At 39.2% G+C, this 17603-nt stretch overlaps 1 protein-coding gene across 1 annotated transcript in view; it reads right to left on the reverse strand.

The window, feature by feature from the left end:
- The window catches only part of ARHGEF38 (Rho guanine nucleotide exchange factor 38), a 132934-nt gene that overhangs the window by 76634 nt on the left and 38697 nt on the right, over positions 1–17603 (reverse strand). Inside the window, exon 2 of the mRNA XM_003899050.5 lies at positions 14504–14691. Coding sequence (XP_003899099.2) covers positions 14504–14691 — 188 coding nt within the window. The remainder of the gene's footprint in view (positions 1–14503; positions 14692–17603) is intronic.

Genomic DNA, 17603 nt, shown 5'->3' on the forward strand with positions numbered 1-17603 from the left:
TATTCTTAAAATGTAGTCTCTACCTCTCTGAAAACACAATATTTAAAAATCAATTGGAAAGTTTGGGAGAGTAAACAAGGTAAAGGATCAGAGGAAAAACTTTATCCTTATATGTAAAATTTTACATGTGTATTTAAAAGGGTAATTTAAAGAGAGAAAGAGAGGAAGATGGAAAAATAAAGGCATTATGTTTTTAATTAAAGTTCTTATTTTGAATTAATTGTAGATTCACATGCAGTTGTAAAAAAATGAAACAGAGAGATCCATGTACCCTTTACCAAGTTTCCCCCAAGGGTAACATCTTGCAAAACAATAGAATGTATGCATTGGATTTTGATGTTGTGGGGTAGAATGTATTATAAATGGCATAAGGCAATTGTTTGCATAAATAAGACATGTCTGTGAGAAATCAATACCTTAACTCCACTTAGTTCAGGGCACTTTCATGAAAGAGACAGAGTTTTAGAGAGTAGCCAACTTTAAGAAAGTTGTGGTCAGTGAGCCAAGATGAAATGTGTTTTCAGGCCCAGACTACAATCAGAAAATTCTGGAAGTGAGCAGAGATGGGAAGAGTAGCTGGGTGATTTAAAAAGAAAGAGAGAGAGAATTCCACAGTTGCCTATTAAGCAAAAATGAAAGACCATTCTTTCTGGAAATAGTAAATGTCTTTTAGTGAAGGTAACAGCTGGAGAAAACAATTTTGACAAGAGTCCTCTGTGAACATTGAAAATTCATGCTCAAAGATATTTGCTTACATCTGGTTTCTTCTATCTGTTATGTGGGCAAAATTTTCACAAATAACTTTGAGAAGCTTCATTTATCTATCTATCCACCTATCTATCTAGGAAAACTGGCTATATTTTGATAATTACTAGATAAAATATTTTTGCCTTGGTCCTTTTATCTTGTATTTCAGTGAGCTACTATAACAGTAATTCTGTCCTTTGCTCAATGAAAGTAGCAAAATTTCATTACATTTCATTGTCTGAATTCCTGTTATGGACAAGTGCGGGTCTGAGGAGCTGGGCTGGGAGAGAAGGGTGGTAAGAGTATTCAGATAGAACTGAGGGTCATCTCAAAGAGTGCATCTAGGGAGTAACGCTAAAATTTAGAACCAAGTAGTGCACCAGGGCTGCTGCAGAGCTGCTAGGCACTGTATAATTTCTGGGAGTACCGCTCCACAGCAAGACAGCCAGGGGCTGGATATAGAGGTATAACCTAGCTTTGAGGTGTTGTGACAGACACCAGGGATGCCCAACCAGCTAGAAAGGATCGGAAGAGAGGGCAAGATATGGAACCCTGGAAGATTCCCATGACATGTGCTGAAGCTGTAGTTCCTGTTGTGTAGGACAGCAATGGGCTCACACTGTGAAGGAGCAGCCATGAAAAACACAGCAAAGGGATATACAAGTTTCACTGAATACTTTGGCAGTAAATATAGCTTAAAATGCATAGGAAGTCAATGGAACTTTCGCTATCTCTTTATTATATACCAATTTTCATTGTATTACGGTCTTTGAACAGTATTTTTATTATTATAGTACATCTATATCCCCCTCCTCCCTGTCTCCTTTCAGGGATACTTGAATCTATACTGCGTTCTCTGGGAGTTGGTGAGCTCTCTTCACATGCAGCCTTCTCTGTCAGGGTTGACATGATGGCTGACGCTACAGCAACTTGGTTTGAGGTGGGGGATACAAGCAGGAAGCTGAATGCCTGAGCCCTGGAGTGCCTTCCCTCCCTTGCTCCTTTGAAGAAGGGGTCAGTTGAGAATTTTCCCTCCCTAACTCCCTCTCTTTTGTGTTTCCCTATCCCGGGGCTTTCCTCACCCACTTTGGACCCTGAGGGAGAGATTTTGTAGGATGTAACACAGAACAATTGCTCAATACGGTCCCCACCATCCTGACATTGAAACAGCCCACTGCTAACCAAAGTACGACTGATAACACCAGTAATGGGCACCATTTTACATTCAAGAACTCTGAATTCAGAGAGAGCATGAACATCAAATTTATGGTCCTTTATTTTAATAAATTTTTTAAAATTTCTATTTAAATTAATATTTGTTATTTATGGCTGAAAATAAAATGTGTAAATATATTGTTGTCTTCAGAGGAAAATATTCCTTAATGGCATGCAGTCAGCCCTCTGAATCCTTGAGTTCCATGTCTATAGAATCAGTCCTGGAGGCGGAGCAAGATGGCCGAATAGGAACAGCTCCAGTCTTCAACTCCCAGCGCCAGCGACACAGAAGACCGGTGATTTCGGCATTTTCAACTGAGGTACTGGGTTCATCTCACTGGGGAGTGCCGGAAGATCGGTACTGGTCAGCTGCTGCAGCCCGACCAGCGAGAGCTGAAGCAGGGCGAGGCATTGCCTCACCTGGGAAGCGCAAGGGGGAAGGGAATCCCTTTTCCTAGCCAGGGGAACTGAGACACACAACACCTGGAGAATCGGGTAACTCCCACCCCAATACTGCGCTTTGAGCAAACAGGCACACCAGGAGATCATATCCCACACCTGGCTGGGAGGGTCCCACACCCACGGAGCCTCCCTCATTGCTATCACAGCAGTCTGTGATCTACCGGCAAGGCAGCAGCGAGGCTGGGGGAGGGGCGCCCGCCATTGCTCAGGCTTAAGTAGGTAAACAAAGCTGCTGGGAAGCTCGAACTGGGTGGAGCTCACAGCAGCTCAAGGAAACCTGCCTGTCTCTGTAGACTCCACCTCTGGGGGCAGGGCACAGTAAACAATAACAAAGCAGCAGATACCTCTGCAGACCCAAACGACTCTGTCTGACAGCTTTGAAGAGAGCAGTGGATCTCCCAACACGGAGGTTGAGATCTGAGAAGGGACAGACTCCCTGCTCAAGCGGGTCCCTGACCCCTGAGTAGCCTAACTGGGAGACATCCCCCACTAGGGGCAGTCTGACACCCCACACCTCACAGGGTGGAGTACACCCCTGAGAGGAAGCTTCCAAAGCAAGAATCAGACAGGTACACTTGCTGTTCAGAAATATTCTATCTTCTGCAGTCTCTGCTGCTGATACCCAGGCAAACAGGGTCTGGAGTGGACCTCAAGCAATCTCCAACAGACCTACAGCTGAGGGTCCTGACTGTTAGAAGGAAAACTATCAAACAGGAAGGACACCTACACCAAAACCCCATCAGTACATCACCATCATCAAAGACCAGAGGCAGATAAAACCACAAAGATGGGTAAAAAGCAGGGCAGAAAAGCTGGAAATTCAAAAAACAAGAGCGCATCTCCCCCGGCAAAGGAGCGCAGCTCATCGCCAGCAACGGATCAAAGCTGGACGGAGAATGACTTTGACGAGATGAGAGAAGAAGGCTTCAGTCCATCAAATTTCTCAGAGCTAAAGGAGGAATTACGTACCCAGCGCAAAGAAACTAAAAATCTTGAAAAAAAAGTGGAAGAATTGACGGCTAGACTAATTAATGCAGAGAAGGTCATAAACGAAATGAAAGAGATGAAAAGCATGACACGAGAAATACGTGACAAATGCACAAGCTTCAGTAACCGACTCGATCAACTGGAAGAAAGAGTATCAGCGATTGAGGATCAAATGAATGAAATGAAGCGAGAAGAGAAACCAAAAGAAAAAAGAAGAAAAAGAAATGAACAAAGCCTGCAAGAAGTATGGGATTATGTAAAAAGACCCAATCTACGTCTGATTGGGGTGCCTGAAAGTGAGGGGGAAAATGGAACCAACTTGGAAAACACTCTTCAGGATATCATCCAGGAGAACTTCCCCAACCTAGTAGGGCAGGCCAACATTCAAATCCAGGAAATACAGAGAACGCCACAAAGATACTCCTCGAGAAGAGCAACTCCAAGACACATAATTGCCAGATTCACCAAAGTTGAAATGAAGGAAAAAATCTTAAGGGCAGCCAGAGAGAAAGGTCGGGTTACCCACAAAGGGAAGCCCATCAGACTCACAGCAGATCTCTCGGCAGAAACTCTCCAAGCCAGAAGAGAGTGGGGGCCAATATTCAACATTCTTAAAGAAAAGAATTTTAAACCCAGAATTTCATATCCAGCCAAACTAAGTTTCATAAGTGAAGGAGAAATAAAATCCTTTACAGATAAGCAAATGCTTAGAGATTTTGTCACCACTAGGCCTGCCTTACAAGAGACCCTGAAGGAAGTACTAAACATGGAAAGGAACAACCGGTACCAGCCATCTCAAAAACATGCCAAAATGTAAAGACCATCGAGGCTAGGAAGAAACTATATCAACTAATGAGCAAAATAACCAGTTAATATCATAATGGCAGGATCAAGTTCACACATAACAATCTTAACCTTAAATGTAAATGGACTAAATGCTCCAATTAAGAGACACAGACTGGCAAACTGGATAAAGAGTCAAGACCCATCAGTCTGCTGTATTCAGGAGACCCATCTCACACGCAGAGACATACATAGGCTCAAAATAAAGGGATGGAGGAAGATTTACCAAGCAAATGGAGAACAAAAAAAAGCAGGGGTTGCAATACTAGTCTCTGATAAAACAGACTTTAAACCATCAAAGATCAAAAGAGACAAAGAAGGCCATTACATAATGGTCAAGGGATCAATTCAACAGGAAGAGCTAACTATCCTAAATATATATGCACCCAATACAGGAGCACCCAGATTCATAAAGCAAGTCCTTAGAGACTTACAAAGAGACTTAGACTCCCATACAATAATAATGGGAGACTTCAACACTCCACTGTCAACATTAGACAGATCAACGAGACAGAAAGTTAACAAGGATGTCCAGGAATTGAACTCATCTCTGCAGCAAGCAGACCTAATAGACATCTATAGAACTCTCCACCCCAAATCAACAGAATATACATTCTTCTCAGCACCACATCGTACTTATTCCAAAATTGACCACGTAATTGGAAGTAAAGCACTCCTCAGCAAATGTACAAGAACAGAAATTATTACAAACTGTCTCTCAGACCACAGTGCAATCAAACTAGAACTCAGGACTAAGAAACTCAATCAAAACCGCTCAACTACATGGAAACTGAACAACCTGCTCCTGAATGACTACTGGGTACATAACGAAATGAAGGCAGAAATAAAGATGTTCTTTGAAACCAATGAGAACAAAGATACAACATACCAGAATCTCTGGGACACATTTAAAGCAGTGTGTAGAGGGAAATTTATAGCACTAAATGCCCACAAGAGAAAGCAGGAAAGATCTAAAATTGACACTCTAACATCGCAATTAAAAGAATTAGAGAAGCAAGAGCAAACACATTCGAAAGCTAGCAGAAGGCTAGAAATAACTAAGATCAGAGCAGAACTGAAGGAGATAGAGACACAAAAAACCCTCCAAAAAATCAATGAATCCAGGAGTTGGTTTTTTGAAAAGATCAACAAAATTGACAGACCACTAGCAAGACTAATAAAGAAGAAAAGAGAGAAGAATCAAATCGACGCAATTAAAAATGATAAAGGGGATATCACCACCGACCCCACAGAAATACAAACTACCATCAGAGAATACTATAAACACCTCTACGCAAATAAACTGGAAAACCTAGAAGAAATGGATAATTTCCTGGACACTTACACTCTTCCAAGACTAAACCAGGAAGAAGTTGAATCCCTGAATAGACCAATAGTAGGCTCTGAAATTGAGGCAATAATTAATAGCCTACCAACCAAAAAAAGTCCAGGACCAGATGGATTCACAGCTGAATTCTACCAGAGGTATAAGGAGGAGTTGGTACCATTCCTTCTGAAACTATTCCAATCAATAGAAAAAGAGGGAATCCTCCCTAACTCATTTTATGAGGCCAACATCATCCTGATACCAAAGCCTGGCAGAGACACAACAAAAAAAGAGAATTTTAGACCAATATCCCTGATGAACATCGATGCAAAAATCCTCAATAAAATACTGGCAAACCGGATTCAACAACACATCAAAAAGCTTATCCACCATGATCAAGTGGGCTTCATCCCTGGGATGCAAGGCTGGTTCAACATTCGCAAATCAATAAACATAATCCAGCATATAAACAGAACCAAAGACAAGAACCACATGGTTATCTCAATAGATGCAGAAAAGGCTTTTGACAAAATTCAACAGCCCTTCATGCTAAAAACGCTCAATAAATTCGGTATTGATGGAACGTACCTCAAAATAATAAGAGCTATTTATGACAAACCCACAGCCAATATCATACTGAATGGGCAAAAACTGGAAAAATTCCCTTTGAAAACTGGCACAAGACAGGGATGCCCTCTCTCACCACTCCTATTCAACATAGTGTTGGAAGTTCTGGCTAGGGCAATTAGGCAAGAGAAAGAAATCAGGGGTATTCAGTTAGGAAAAGAAGAAGTCAAATTGTCCCTGTTTGCAGATGACATGATTGTATATTTAGAAAACCCCATTGTCTCAGCCCAAAATCTCCTTAAGCTGATAAGCAACTTCAGCAAAGTCTCAGGATACAAAATTAATGTGCAAAAATCACAAGCATTCTTATACACCAGTAACAGACAAACAGAGAGCCAAATCATGAATGAACTTCCATTCACAATTGCTTCAAAGAGAATCAAATACCTAGGAATCCAACTTACAAGGGATGTAAAGGACCTCTTCAAGGAGAACTACAAACCACTGCTCACTGAAATAAAAGAGGACACAAACAAATGGAAGAACATACCATGCTCATGGATAGGAAGAATCAATATCGTGAAAATGGCCATACTGCCCAAGGTAATCTATAGATTCAATGCCATCCCCATCAAGCTACCAATGAGTTTCTTCACAGAATTGGAAAAAACTGCTTTAAAGTTCATATGGAACCAAAAAAGAGCCCGCATCTCCAAGACAATCCTAAGTCAAAAGAACAAAGCTGGAGGCATCACGCTACCTGACTTCAAACTATACTACAAGGCTACAGTAACCAAAACAGCATGGTACTGGTACCAAAACAGAGATATAGACCAATGGAACAGAACAGAGTCCTCAGAAATAATACCACACATCTACAGCCATCTGATCTTTGACAAACCTGAGAAAAACAAGAAATGGGGAAAGGATTCCCTATTTAATAAATGGTGCTGGGAAAATTGGCTAGCCATAAGTAGAAAGCTGAAACTGGATCCTTTCCTTACTCCTTATATGAAAATTAATTCAAGATGGATTAGAGACTTAAATGTTAGACCTAATACCATAAAAATCCTAGAGGAAAACCTAGGTAGTACCATTCAGGACATAGGCATGGGCAAAGACTTCATGTCTAAAACACCAAAAGCAATGGCAGCAAAAGCCAAAATTGACAAGTGGGATCTCATTAAACTAAAGAGCTTCTGCACAGCAAAAGAAACTACCATCAGAGTGAACAGGCAACCTACAGAATGGGAGAAAATTTTTGCAATCTACTCATCTGACAAAGGGCTAATATCCAGAACCTACAAAGAACTCAAACAAATTTACAAGAAAAAAACAAACAACCCCATCAAAAAGTGGGCAAAGGATATGAATAGACATTTCTCAAAAGAAGACATTCATACAGCCAACAAACACATGAAAAAATGCTCATCATCACTGGCCATCAGAGAAATGCAAATCAAAACCACAATGAGATACCATCTCACACCAGTTAGAATGGCGATTATTAAAAAGTCAGGAAACAACAGGTGCTGGAGAGGATGTGGAGAAATAGGAACACTTTTACACTGTTGGTGGGATTGTAAACTAGTTCAACCATTATGGAAAACAGTATGGCGATTCCTCAAGGATCTAGAACTAGATGTACCATATGACCCAGCCATCCCATTACTGGGGATATACCCAAAGGATTATAAATTATGCTGCTCTAAAGACACATGCACACGTATGTTTATTGCAGCACTATTCACAATAGCAAAGACTTGGAATCAACCCAAATGTCCATCAGTGACAGACTGGATTAAGAAAATGTGGCACATATACACCATGGAATACTATGCAGCCATCAAAAAGGATGAGTTTGTGTCCTTTGTAGGGACATGGATGCAGCTGGAATCCATCATTCTTAGCAAACTATCACAAGAACAGAAAACCAAACACCGCATGTTCTCACTCATAGGTGGGAACTGAACAATGAGATCACTTGGACTCGGGAAGGGGAACATCACACACCGGGGCCTATCAAGGGGGGGGGGGGAGGGGGGAGGGATTGCATTGGGAGTTATACCTGATGTAAATGACGAGTTGATGGGTGCAGCACACCAACAAGGCACAAGTATACATATGTAACAAACCTGCACGTTATGCACATGTACCCTACAACTTACAGTATAATAATAATAAATTTATAAAAAAAAAAAAAAAAAAAAAAGAATCAGTCCTCTGTGGATCAAGAATATTCTAAAAAATACATCTGTATTGAACAGACTCTCTTTCTTGTCATTATTCCCTAAACAATATAGTATAACAACCATTTACATGGCATTTACATTGTATTAGGTATCATAAATAATCTAGAGATGATTTAAAATACACAGGAGGATGTGTGTAGGTTATATGCAAATGTAACCATTGCATTTCATATCAGACACTTAAGCTTCCATGTATTTTGGTATCCTTGGTTGGTCCTGGAATCAATGCCCCACAGATACTGAGGGACAATTGTGTATGGTATAATTACAATTCCAGAAAATATTTCAGTATGTTTGTATAAACAATAAGCCAAAATAATTATTGTGCTTATTTCTAAGTGGCAAGACTACTGGTGATTATTTGCCTCTATATATTGTTTCTAGTGAAAATTATTTATATAATGTTGCCATATAGTGTATCAAAATTTTAACAGAAAATTCCAATTGGATTTCTGCCAATACAAAATTATATTTTTTAAACCATTTTTTAGCAAACACAAATTTTTGAGCATAAGGCACATTATTAAACCAAATATGAGCAAATTCAAAATAAATACACATAACTTTCTTGTTATAGAAATAAAATCTACCAAGTGTGCATTCAAACACATACACTTAAAATATCGTTGGAAGGGTAAAAAGATGCTGGTACTGGAGTTTGCCTCTAGGGGAGGAAACCGAGTAGCTGAGGGGTTCTATAGCCCCCTTGGGATCTTTGGTAGATTTGCACTATATGAATTTTAGCAACTGAAAATAATTTAAAAACAAAGAAAAATAAAAATAAGTATAGTACTCAAATTCCTCCAGCTATTCCTTTCAATCACTTTTTGTCCTTTCCATTGTTAGATTAGTCTACTCTAGTTTGATTTATTTTGACTTATAGCCAAAAACATAGAGTATCTCTCATTACCCTGTTTGGATAATGAATAACTAGAACCTGTTTCCCCACTAAATGTTTCAACACTAACTGTTGTGAATAACATTTGCCTTCTTTGTAAAACCTCTCACAATGCTGCTATTAAAGAAGAAGTAACTGCTGAGTGTGATATATTATTGGTTCAGTAAAGGTCTGACACAGAAAAGCCTTGAAGTTAAGATAAACGTTTACAGCACGATTGTCACAGAACAGTTGTCAGTCAAGGGTTGAATCCAATCATTTGTTTGTACACTGATTCATTCACAAAAAGTTCACTCAGGTAAGCCAGGTATATCTGGTACTTTCCTCAGTTTTCAACTTCTTCATCCAATTTTCACTTACATAAAAGACTTGTTTTGTTCTGTTTTTACTGGGAGTGGTCTGAGTTTGATTTTTTATAGAGAAAAGATGATGAATCCTATGATATCCAAATTCTCTCCTAGGTTAACCTGTAGTTGTAAAATATTTATTGATGTTGCCCCAGGTTTAGCTAAGCATGGTTTGCAGATTGTTGCTATAGTTATCTGAAAATTGTGTGTGTTAATTTACAAATTTTGTCAGTGATGACAGGTGGTTTGTGCTCAAAGACACTGGTAGTTAAATGTCCAGAAGGGAGGTGAGAACAGGAAAGAACTAATGAACATTGAAAAGGTGGTGAACTGAATGAACTGGTGGTGTCAACTAAGTACCTCAGCACTCATTTAAATGCTTATGAGAGTCATGAGTACCCGAACATTTATTTGTTTAATCAAAGGTTAAAAGTTTTGAGAAGTGGGAAAAAGGCAGATCTGACATGAGAATTCTGAGAACCTTAAGACAATTGCTACTACCTTAGTCAAGAGAACTATTAGAATGAAATTAAAGTCCACAATGAGGAAGGCAGAGAGCAGACAGGCATCGAAAGACACCTAAACAACAAGGTACCAAGTGTGAAAAATCAACAATCTATAAACAATTCAAATAAAACAACCTAGAGAATGTGAGTTAGAACTGTGAGAATTGTAATTCACAGCATTGAGAGCAAAAGCCAAATGTGCCAAATAAACGACCATAAATGTTACTATAATGGAAAAGTTTTACTTGACAGTCTAAGACACCAATCTGAGAACTGCTTGTAAGAGTTTCGTACGAAGCCAAAAACAAGTAAAGAAAAATAACAAAAAGTAAAAACACAAACGAAAATTGGAGAGCATATAGAAGAATACAGCTCAGCAATGACATTCATTTTAGTGGGGCTAGTTTGACTCACCAATGTAGCAGATTATTTAAATTGGCAACATTTTCATACTGAATAAACTCATTCTATTTGATACAAATGTGGACTAATAATTCAAAGGAAGACTTTTCTTGTATGTTTGGTGTTTTTGTCTGGTTGTTTGCTTGTTTCTTCTGGAGACAAGGTTTCGCTCTGTCTCCCAGTCTGCAGTACAGTGGTGTGATTATGGCTCACTGCAGCCTCAACCTCCTGGGCTCAAGCGATCCTCCCACCTCAGCCTCCCAAGTTGCTTGGACTACAGAAGCAAGCCACCACACTTGGCTATTTTTTTCTTTTTAAATAGGGATGAGATCTCCCTATGCTACCCAGGCTGGTCTCAAACTCCTGGCCTCAAGCAATCCTCCTGGTTGTGCTGATCTTCCCAAAGTGCTGGGATTACAGGTGCGAGCCACTGCAACTGGACATGTTTTTTACTGTGTTTTATATTGATCATTAGCCAATCACAAGGACAGATTTTTGATAAATTGTGCTTATTTTGAAACATGCTTTAGTCACAAATGCTCTTATACCTAGTAAATATTTTATATTTAATTTAAAAATAGACAGTGAATATAGATGATTCCTTAAGGATCGAGGAAAAGGATTTTTTTGGCTTGTTTGTGTTTGATTTTGGTTTTTAAGATAGTAGATAATAGTGCTATGAAATATTCGATAAGGAGGGTAAACTAATTATTCAGGAGACAGAAAGGACACAGGCCAGAGTAAAACCCTTAAGTCTGAGGGGGTAGAATCCACTGCACTAGCAGAGAGGTCATCCTTCAGTAGAAGCGGGAACCATTGCTTCTGGTATTAAGAGGAAGCCACCTTACACAGGTAGAGATGCAGCTGGTTGGTAGATTTGGTGTTGGGAGTGTGCACATCTTATTGTTTTTAGTTTTTCTATGAAATGATGGGAAAGGGCATAGGCTGAGAGAAGAAAAGGGGGTGTTTGACATGTGAGGAAAAGGATGTGAGAGAATCTCCTCAGAAACATTACTGGGGGCCCCAGTAGCAAGTGGTCATGAATTTTATAAGAGATTAATTCTGCTGCACAGGTGAAGATGTGAAGTAGATGAAAAATTGAACCTCACCCGAGTAAGTTGCTGCAGGGGAGTAAATGGAAAGAAAGAGAGAAAAAGGAACTGAGATCATTTGCAAGGAGTGATTATAATGAAGGACCCATAGAAATTAAAGCATCTTTGGGCCGGATGAAGAGTGAAATGGTAGTAAGGTCCATAGCTTGGAGGTCTCGGCGCCATCAGAAGGTTGTCAGAAATGGTACCAGTGGGAGTAGGCTTAGGCATCAGAGAATAGTAAGCTTGAAATTCTGATTTTGAGGGGATGAAGTTGCTGGTAATGACAAGTTCTAGGTTATGACCCTGGCATGAGTGGCTGAATGGGATTGAGGAAAGATTGTTGGATACGAAAAAGTGAAAGAACTGAGAGGCCCGAATGTTGCATGGGTTATTTGGTTATTTGCATGAATATTGAAATCACCTAAAAAAGATGTCAGAATTAGGGAGGGGAGAGAGAGAGAGAGAGTGAGAATACGTAGACACAGTGGGCTAGGTTCCAAATTTTTCAAAGAATAAGAGTTAACAGGTAGGACTGTACCATGAGGAAAGGCAGATAGTGACAGAGTCTGATGCCATGTGCATTTAAAATCAACATTTTAATAAGTATGTAAATGAACATGTTAGTAACCATTGATATCTGTCAGAATAGCAGTTATATCAAATACATCTGGTTTATATGTTAATAAAATGAAATAAAACACACCAGAAAACATTTATATACTTAGCAATGGCACTAAAGAGTAAATTTTTATCATGACCATCAATATTACTTCTACTCTACATCACAAATAAGAAATTTCCAGGTTTTCAGAAAGTGCCTGGTAATTCTGGCACTGCGGGAGGGAACTGTGGAGGATTAAACGAGAACGCTAATGAAGTGTTTGGAGCAGGATCTGACATATAGTCAGTACTAAATAAAAGTCATGAGGCAGTCAAACTGAAGACGACTTCCTGTGTAAGAAAAGGCTTCCATGCCTTCTTTGCTACTCCTCTTTAAACATTGTCTTAGATCAAAAAACAATTTTTTGTATCAGAAATGCCTTGACCTATACTGGTTTTCCCTAATTTGTAGTCCAGATCGTTTTTTAAAAAATATTTCTGAGAAGAATACTGTATTAAGAAATATAAAATCTGCTCCTGAATGTTGTAAGTAGTTGGGGGCACAACAGGCTAGAAATGCTTTTATAATCATGGGTAACATATTAAAATACCAGTCTCAGAATCAGTAAAGTTGGATATATTTGACTAAACATGGCAAAAACAAAATAAACATACATCTTAAACAAGGTTAGAAACCAAAAGACTTACCAGAAAAATTATTTGCAACATGTAGGATGGAAAAAGAATATCTCTAATATACAGAAAGTTCTCATAAAATAATAAGAAAAATGTTAAACCATCATTTTTTAAAAGAGCAAAAAACATGGATATGAATAACAGAAAAAGCCACTGAATATATGAGAAGATATTTGTCAGAAGGAGTCAAAAGAACATTTATGAAATCAATAATTCTCAGCATTAAAGAGGATGCAGAGAAAATGCTCTCTGAATCATTATTAATAGGAATGAATATTAAAATCATATTGACTTTCTGTTTGGCAGTTGTCCGTTTTATTCAAAATCTTAAATATGCATACCCTTTGACCTGGCAATTGAATTTCTAGGAATTTATTCTAAGGATATAAGGAAACAAACACCCAAAACATCTTAGCCACTGTAATAGTAGACAGATATTGAAAAATATTAGTACTCATGAAAAGATACATGTAACAGATTTCTGGATGAAACAAGTATGTTACAAGATATTATTTGTAGTTTTGATCACATTTATGTAAAAATATATGTGTTTGTGTATGTATGTGTATATGTATATGTATATGTAAGTGTTCAAATAGATATCTGAAGGGATATGTCTGATCGTGTTAATGGTAATTTTCTTTGACCGTGGAATTTCTGATCATTTTCACTTTCTAGCTTCTGTTTTTCTATATTGTTTGAATTGTGTATTTACAACCCTAATGATAAGTATCACTACTTAGAGTCTTTGCCCTTGTAGTCCACTTTGCCTGGACCATTCTGTTACCTACTTCAGTTCTCTGCTCAATGTCCTCCACTGGAAAAGTCTTCATTTGACACCCTATTTGAAATAGAACGACCACCCCTTTGTCCCCGTATTTATTTTTTTCTTTTCCTTTTTTTTTTTTTTTTTTTTTTGAGACTGAGTCTCTCTCTGTTGCCCAGGCTGGAGTGCAATGGCGTGATCTCGGCTCATTGCAACCTCCATCTCCCGGGTTCAAGCAATTCTCCTGCCTCAGCCTCCTAAGTAGCTTTATCCCTGTAATACAAGTAGGATTACAGGCGTGTGCCACCATGCCCAGCTAATTTTTTGGTATTTTGTAATTTTGTAGAGATGGGGTTTCACCATGTTGGCCAGGCTGGTCTTGAACTCCTGACCTCAGGTGATCCACCTGCCTCGACCTCTCAAAGTGCTGGGATTCCTTCCAGGCCTGAGCCACCGTGCCTGGCCTTGTCCCCATATTTCATTCCTTTTCCCTGCTTTAGTTTTCTCAGCTATACTTCACACCATAAAACATATCTTAACTGTGTTTGCTTATTTATTTATTGTGTATTGTCTGACTCCTCCTTTTCTGTACTAGAAAGTGAACTCCACAAGGGCAGGACTTCGTTTTGTACTAAACTGTAACCCCAGAGCTGAGAACAGTGCTGTTTTGGGGAGAAAGACACATCATCCCGCTGATACACCTGAGTGCTTCAATTTCATGGTGCTAGTGATCCTATTTAGGATATGAGAGAGAAAAATTTGAAAAAAATTTAAAATCTCAAATATGCATTTACCTTTTTATTTCTCAGGGGCTGAACCACTTCCCTAACACACAGCTCTAGATCATTGAGATAATCCTTTTCCGTCTGTATCAGCTCCTTGATGATCTTTTCCCGCTTTGCCATCATCCTCTTCATTTGATGCTCTTCCTCTGAGGTTAAGGTCTCAGCTACAGAACACTCACCCTGTGGAGTCATCTTTTCTGTTAAATGAAAACATATGAGGTGAGGCATTCTCCTGAGGTTTCTTTTTCCTTCATTACAAACAAACAACGCCTTCGCAGGACTTTGTTAACAAGGAGAAAGGCTGAAGGTATCTTCATGATGTGTTCTTAGGAAGTGATATATGGACATTCCCTTACAAAACTATGAGCAAGAGGAAAAATAGGAGTGAACTTCTTCTAACAAGTGAGTTAAATGATACTCAATTATCGTGGCTTCTTTAAAATATCCCATTGCTTGTAGCTTAGCCTATAAAGCCAGTATTCAGCCTGGAGGTCAAATACATTAAAAAAACAGTTCAGAACTTCCGTTCACATTTGCTTTTAAATCAAGGGAAGAATTTTAATTAGTAAATGAAGTGCCTCTAATTTTGTTTGTCACCGTTATTAAAAATAATTACCTCTCATTCTCAGTGGGTAATATCCAAATCTCAATGAAATGGAAAACAATTGCATGATTGGAGTTTTTCTTTTCAATTCATCATCAGACTCCATGAGGAGTGAAGCAGTGGTGGATTAAATAAATTTCAACTGGAATTTTTCATGGTTCATCTTTTATACTAAGCATATCTTGTTATTTCAAAATTCTTGAACTGTCAAACAGAAAGTTTTAATTTAAAAAGTCACAGTACTGGGGAGATAATGAGATAAATGGTAAGCCTCACACATAGCAAGTTTATATGAAGTATTCAAGTAAGAAAGCTAAATATCTTCAAGGACGAACTCCCCACAGCAATGTAAAATTTTGGAAGCCACAAACCAGATCACAGACCATGAAATCAAAGGGGCGATAAACATCAGGGCAGTGTGTGAGTCTGTGTATGTAAGAGTGTGTGTAAATAGATTTGCTTCAAGCTTGAAGCTTAATTTTCATCTTAGTCTCTGCAGTTGCAGAAGTAGTTATATTTCATTTAAAGTTAATATGATTCTAGTAACTGGTATATGAGACATCTTCAATGTTGACACCACTCCCTGAGAACATGGAACTTTACAAAAGGGCCTATAAAGAGTCTGTACAGTAAAAAATAAATGTACAAGTCACAATATATGCAAGTGGAAATAAAGAGTGTTTTCTTGGCTGACTCCAGGAACAAAGCTAAGACAACTAGAGAAACAATATAGTAGAGGAGTTAATGGTGTGACGTCAAGAGACTGCCCCAGGAATGTGAACAGACACTTTAAAAAGTAATGAGCTCTCTCTCTGGCCCACTGACTTCAGCATTTCAGGCAGAGGCTCAATATTCAAACATCTGTGGAGAGTAATTCCAACATCAGTTTGGAAGCTATACTAGGTTGATCTTTGGACAATCCAGACCTGCAGGTGAGCATGTTTCGGAATCATTTGCCTCCTACCAATCCTTCCTTCGTTAGGAAAGCAGGAAGTTTTGACAAATAGCATCCAAAAGCACATGGTTTTATGAGATTTGGGCTATTTAGTGCTAAAGAAATAATCCACATGAGGCCGGGTGCAGTGGCTCATGCCTGTAATCCCAGCACTTTGGGAGGCCGAGGCGGGCAGATCACGAGGTCAGGAGATCGAGACCACCCTGGCTAACACGGTGAAACCCCGTCTCTACTAAAAATACAAAAAATTAGCCGGGTGTGTTGGCGGGCGCCTGTAGTCCCAGCTACTTGGGTGGCTGAGGCTGGAGAATGGCGTGAACCCAGGAGGCAGATCTTGCAGTGAGCTGAGATCGTGCCACTGCACGCCAGCCTGGGCGACAGAGCCAGACTCCGTCTCAAAAAAAAAAAAAAAAAAAAAAAAGAAAAAGAAAAAAGAGAAAAGAAATAATCCATATGAGCTATATAAGAACAGATAATCTATTCAAGGAGAGAGAATGAATGCATGAGATGTCCTGGAGCCCTCAAATCTTGATCTACATTATGAGAATTTGGGGTACTTGCTAATTTGTGTTTTTGTTTTTTGTTTTTTTTCAGAAACAGGTTCTCACTCTGTCACCCAGGCTGGAATGCAGTGGTGCAATTGCAACTCACTGCATCCTCAAACTTCTGGGCTCAAGCAATCCTCCCGCCTGAGCTTCCCGAAGCATCGGGATTACAAGTGTGAGCCACTGCACCAGCCTAATTTGTAATATTTTTATTGGAAAGTAGAAGCAGCTTGCCTCTCAGTGCCCCAAATTTGAAAAAGCAAGTTACAATCAGGTGTCATTACAATGAATTATTTTGGATATGAAAGAGGAAGACAGGACACCTTATGAGGGGAGCTACAGTGAAGAGGCTGCATCTACCACCATTGTGGCCCTTTCTTTTTAAACATGTGTATATTCAAGATGTACAACATAATATCTTGATGTATGTATACATAGTGAAATGATTGGGTAGGGGGTGGGAGACTGAGGGCAGAAAGGTGTGAGGGAGGTCCTTTACTCCTGGGGTATGTGAAATAGAGCACAGGAGGAAATCTCACAAGTAAGAGAGGTGACAAACCAGTATGGACACTGCCCAATTATCACTTAAAGTTTCCTTGAAAATAAAAATGATGCTGATGAAAAACTGCTCTGACTGACATTTGCTTTTCCAGGTTCTAAACTTCTTATGCCTTATAAGATTAATCTATCAATTATTTGGGATCCTAGCAAGGAGAAGGAAGTTTTTCCTGATCGTCGGCAAAGGAATATCCCTAAAACGTGCATTTGGGTTACTTTTAGTTCTCAATTCCAGGACTCAATCACTATGTTAAGTTAACCTGCTTCACAGACATTGCCGTTGTTGCACTTTAAAATGTACCACAAGGCCGGGCGCGGTGGCTCAAGCCTGTAATCCCAGCACTTTGGGAGGCCGAGACGGGCGGATCACGAGGTCAGGAGATCGAGACCATCCTGGCTAATACAGTGAAACCCCGTCTCTACTAAAAAAATACAAAAAACTAGCCG

This window comes from Papio anubis, chromosome 3 (genome assembly GCF_008728515.1).
Source record: "Papio anubis isolate 15944 chromosome 3, Panubis1.0, whole genome shotgun sequence".
Lineage (NCBI taxonomy): Eukaryota > Metazoa > Chordata > Mammalia > Primates > Cercopithecidae > Papio > Papio anubis.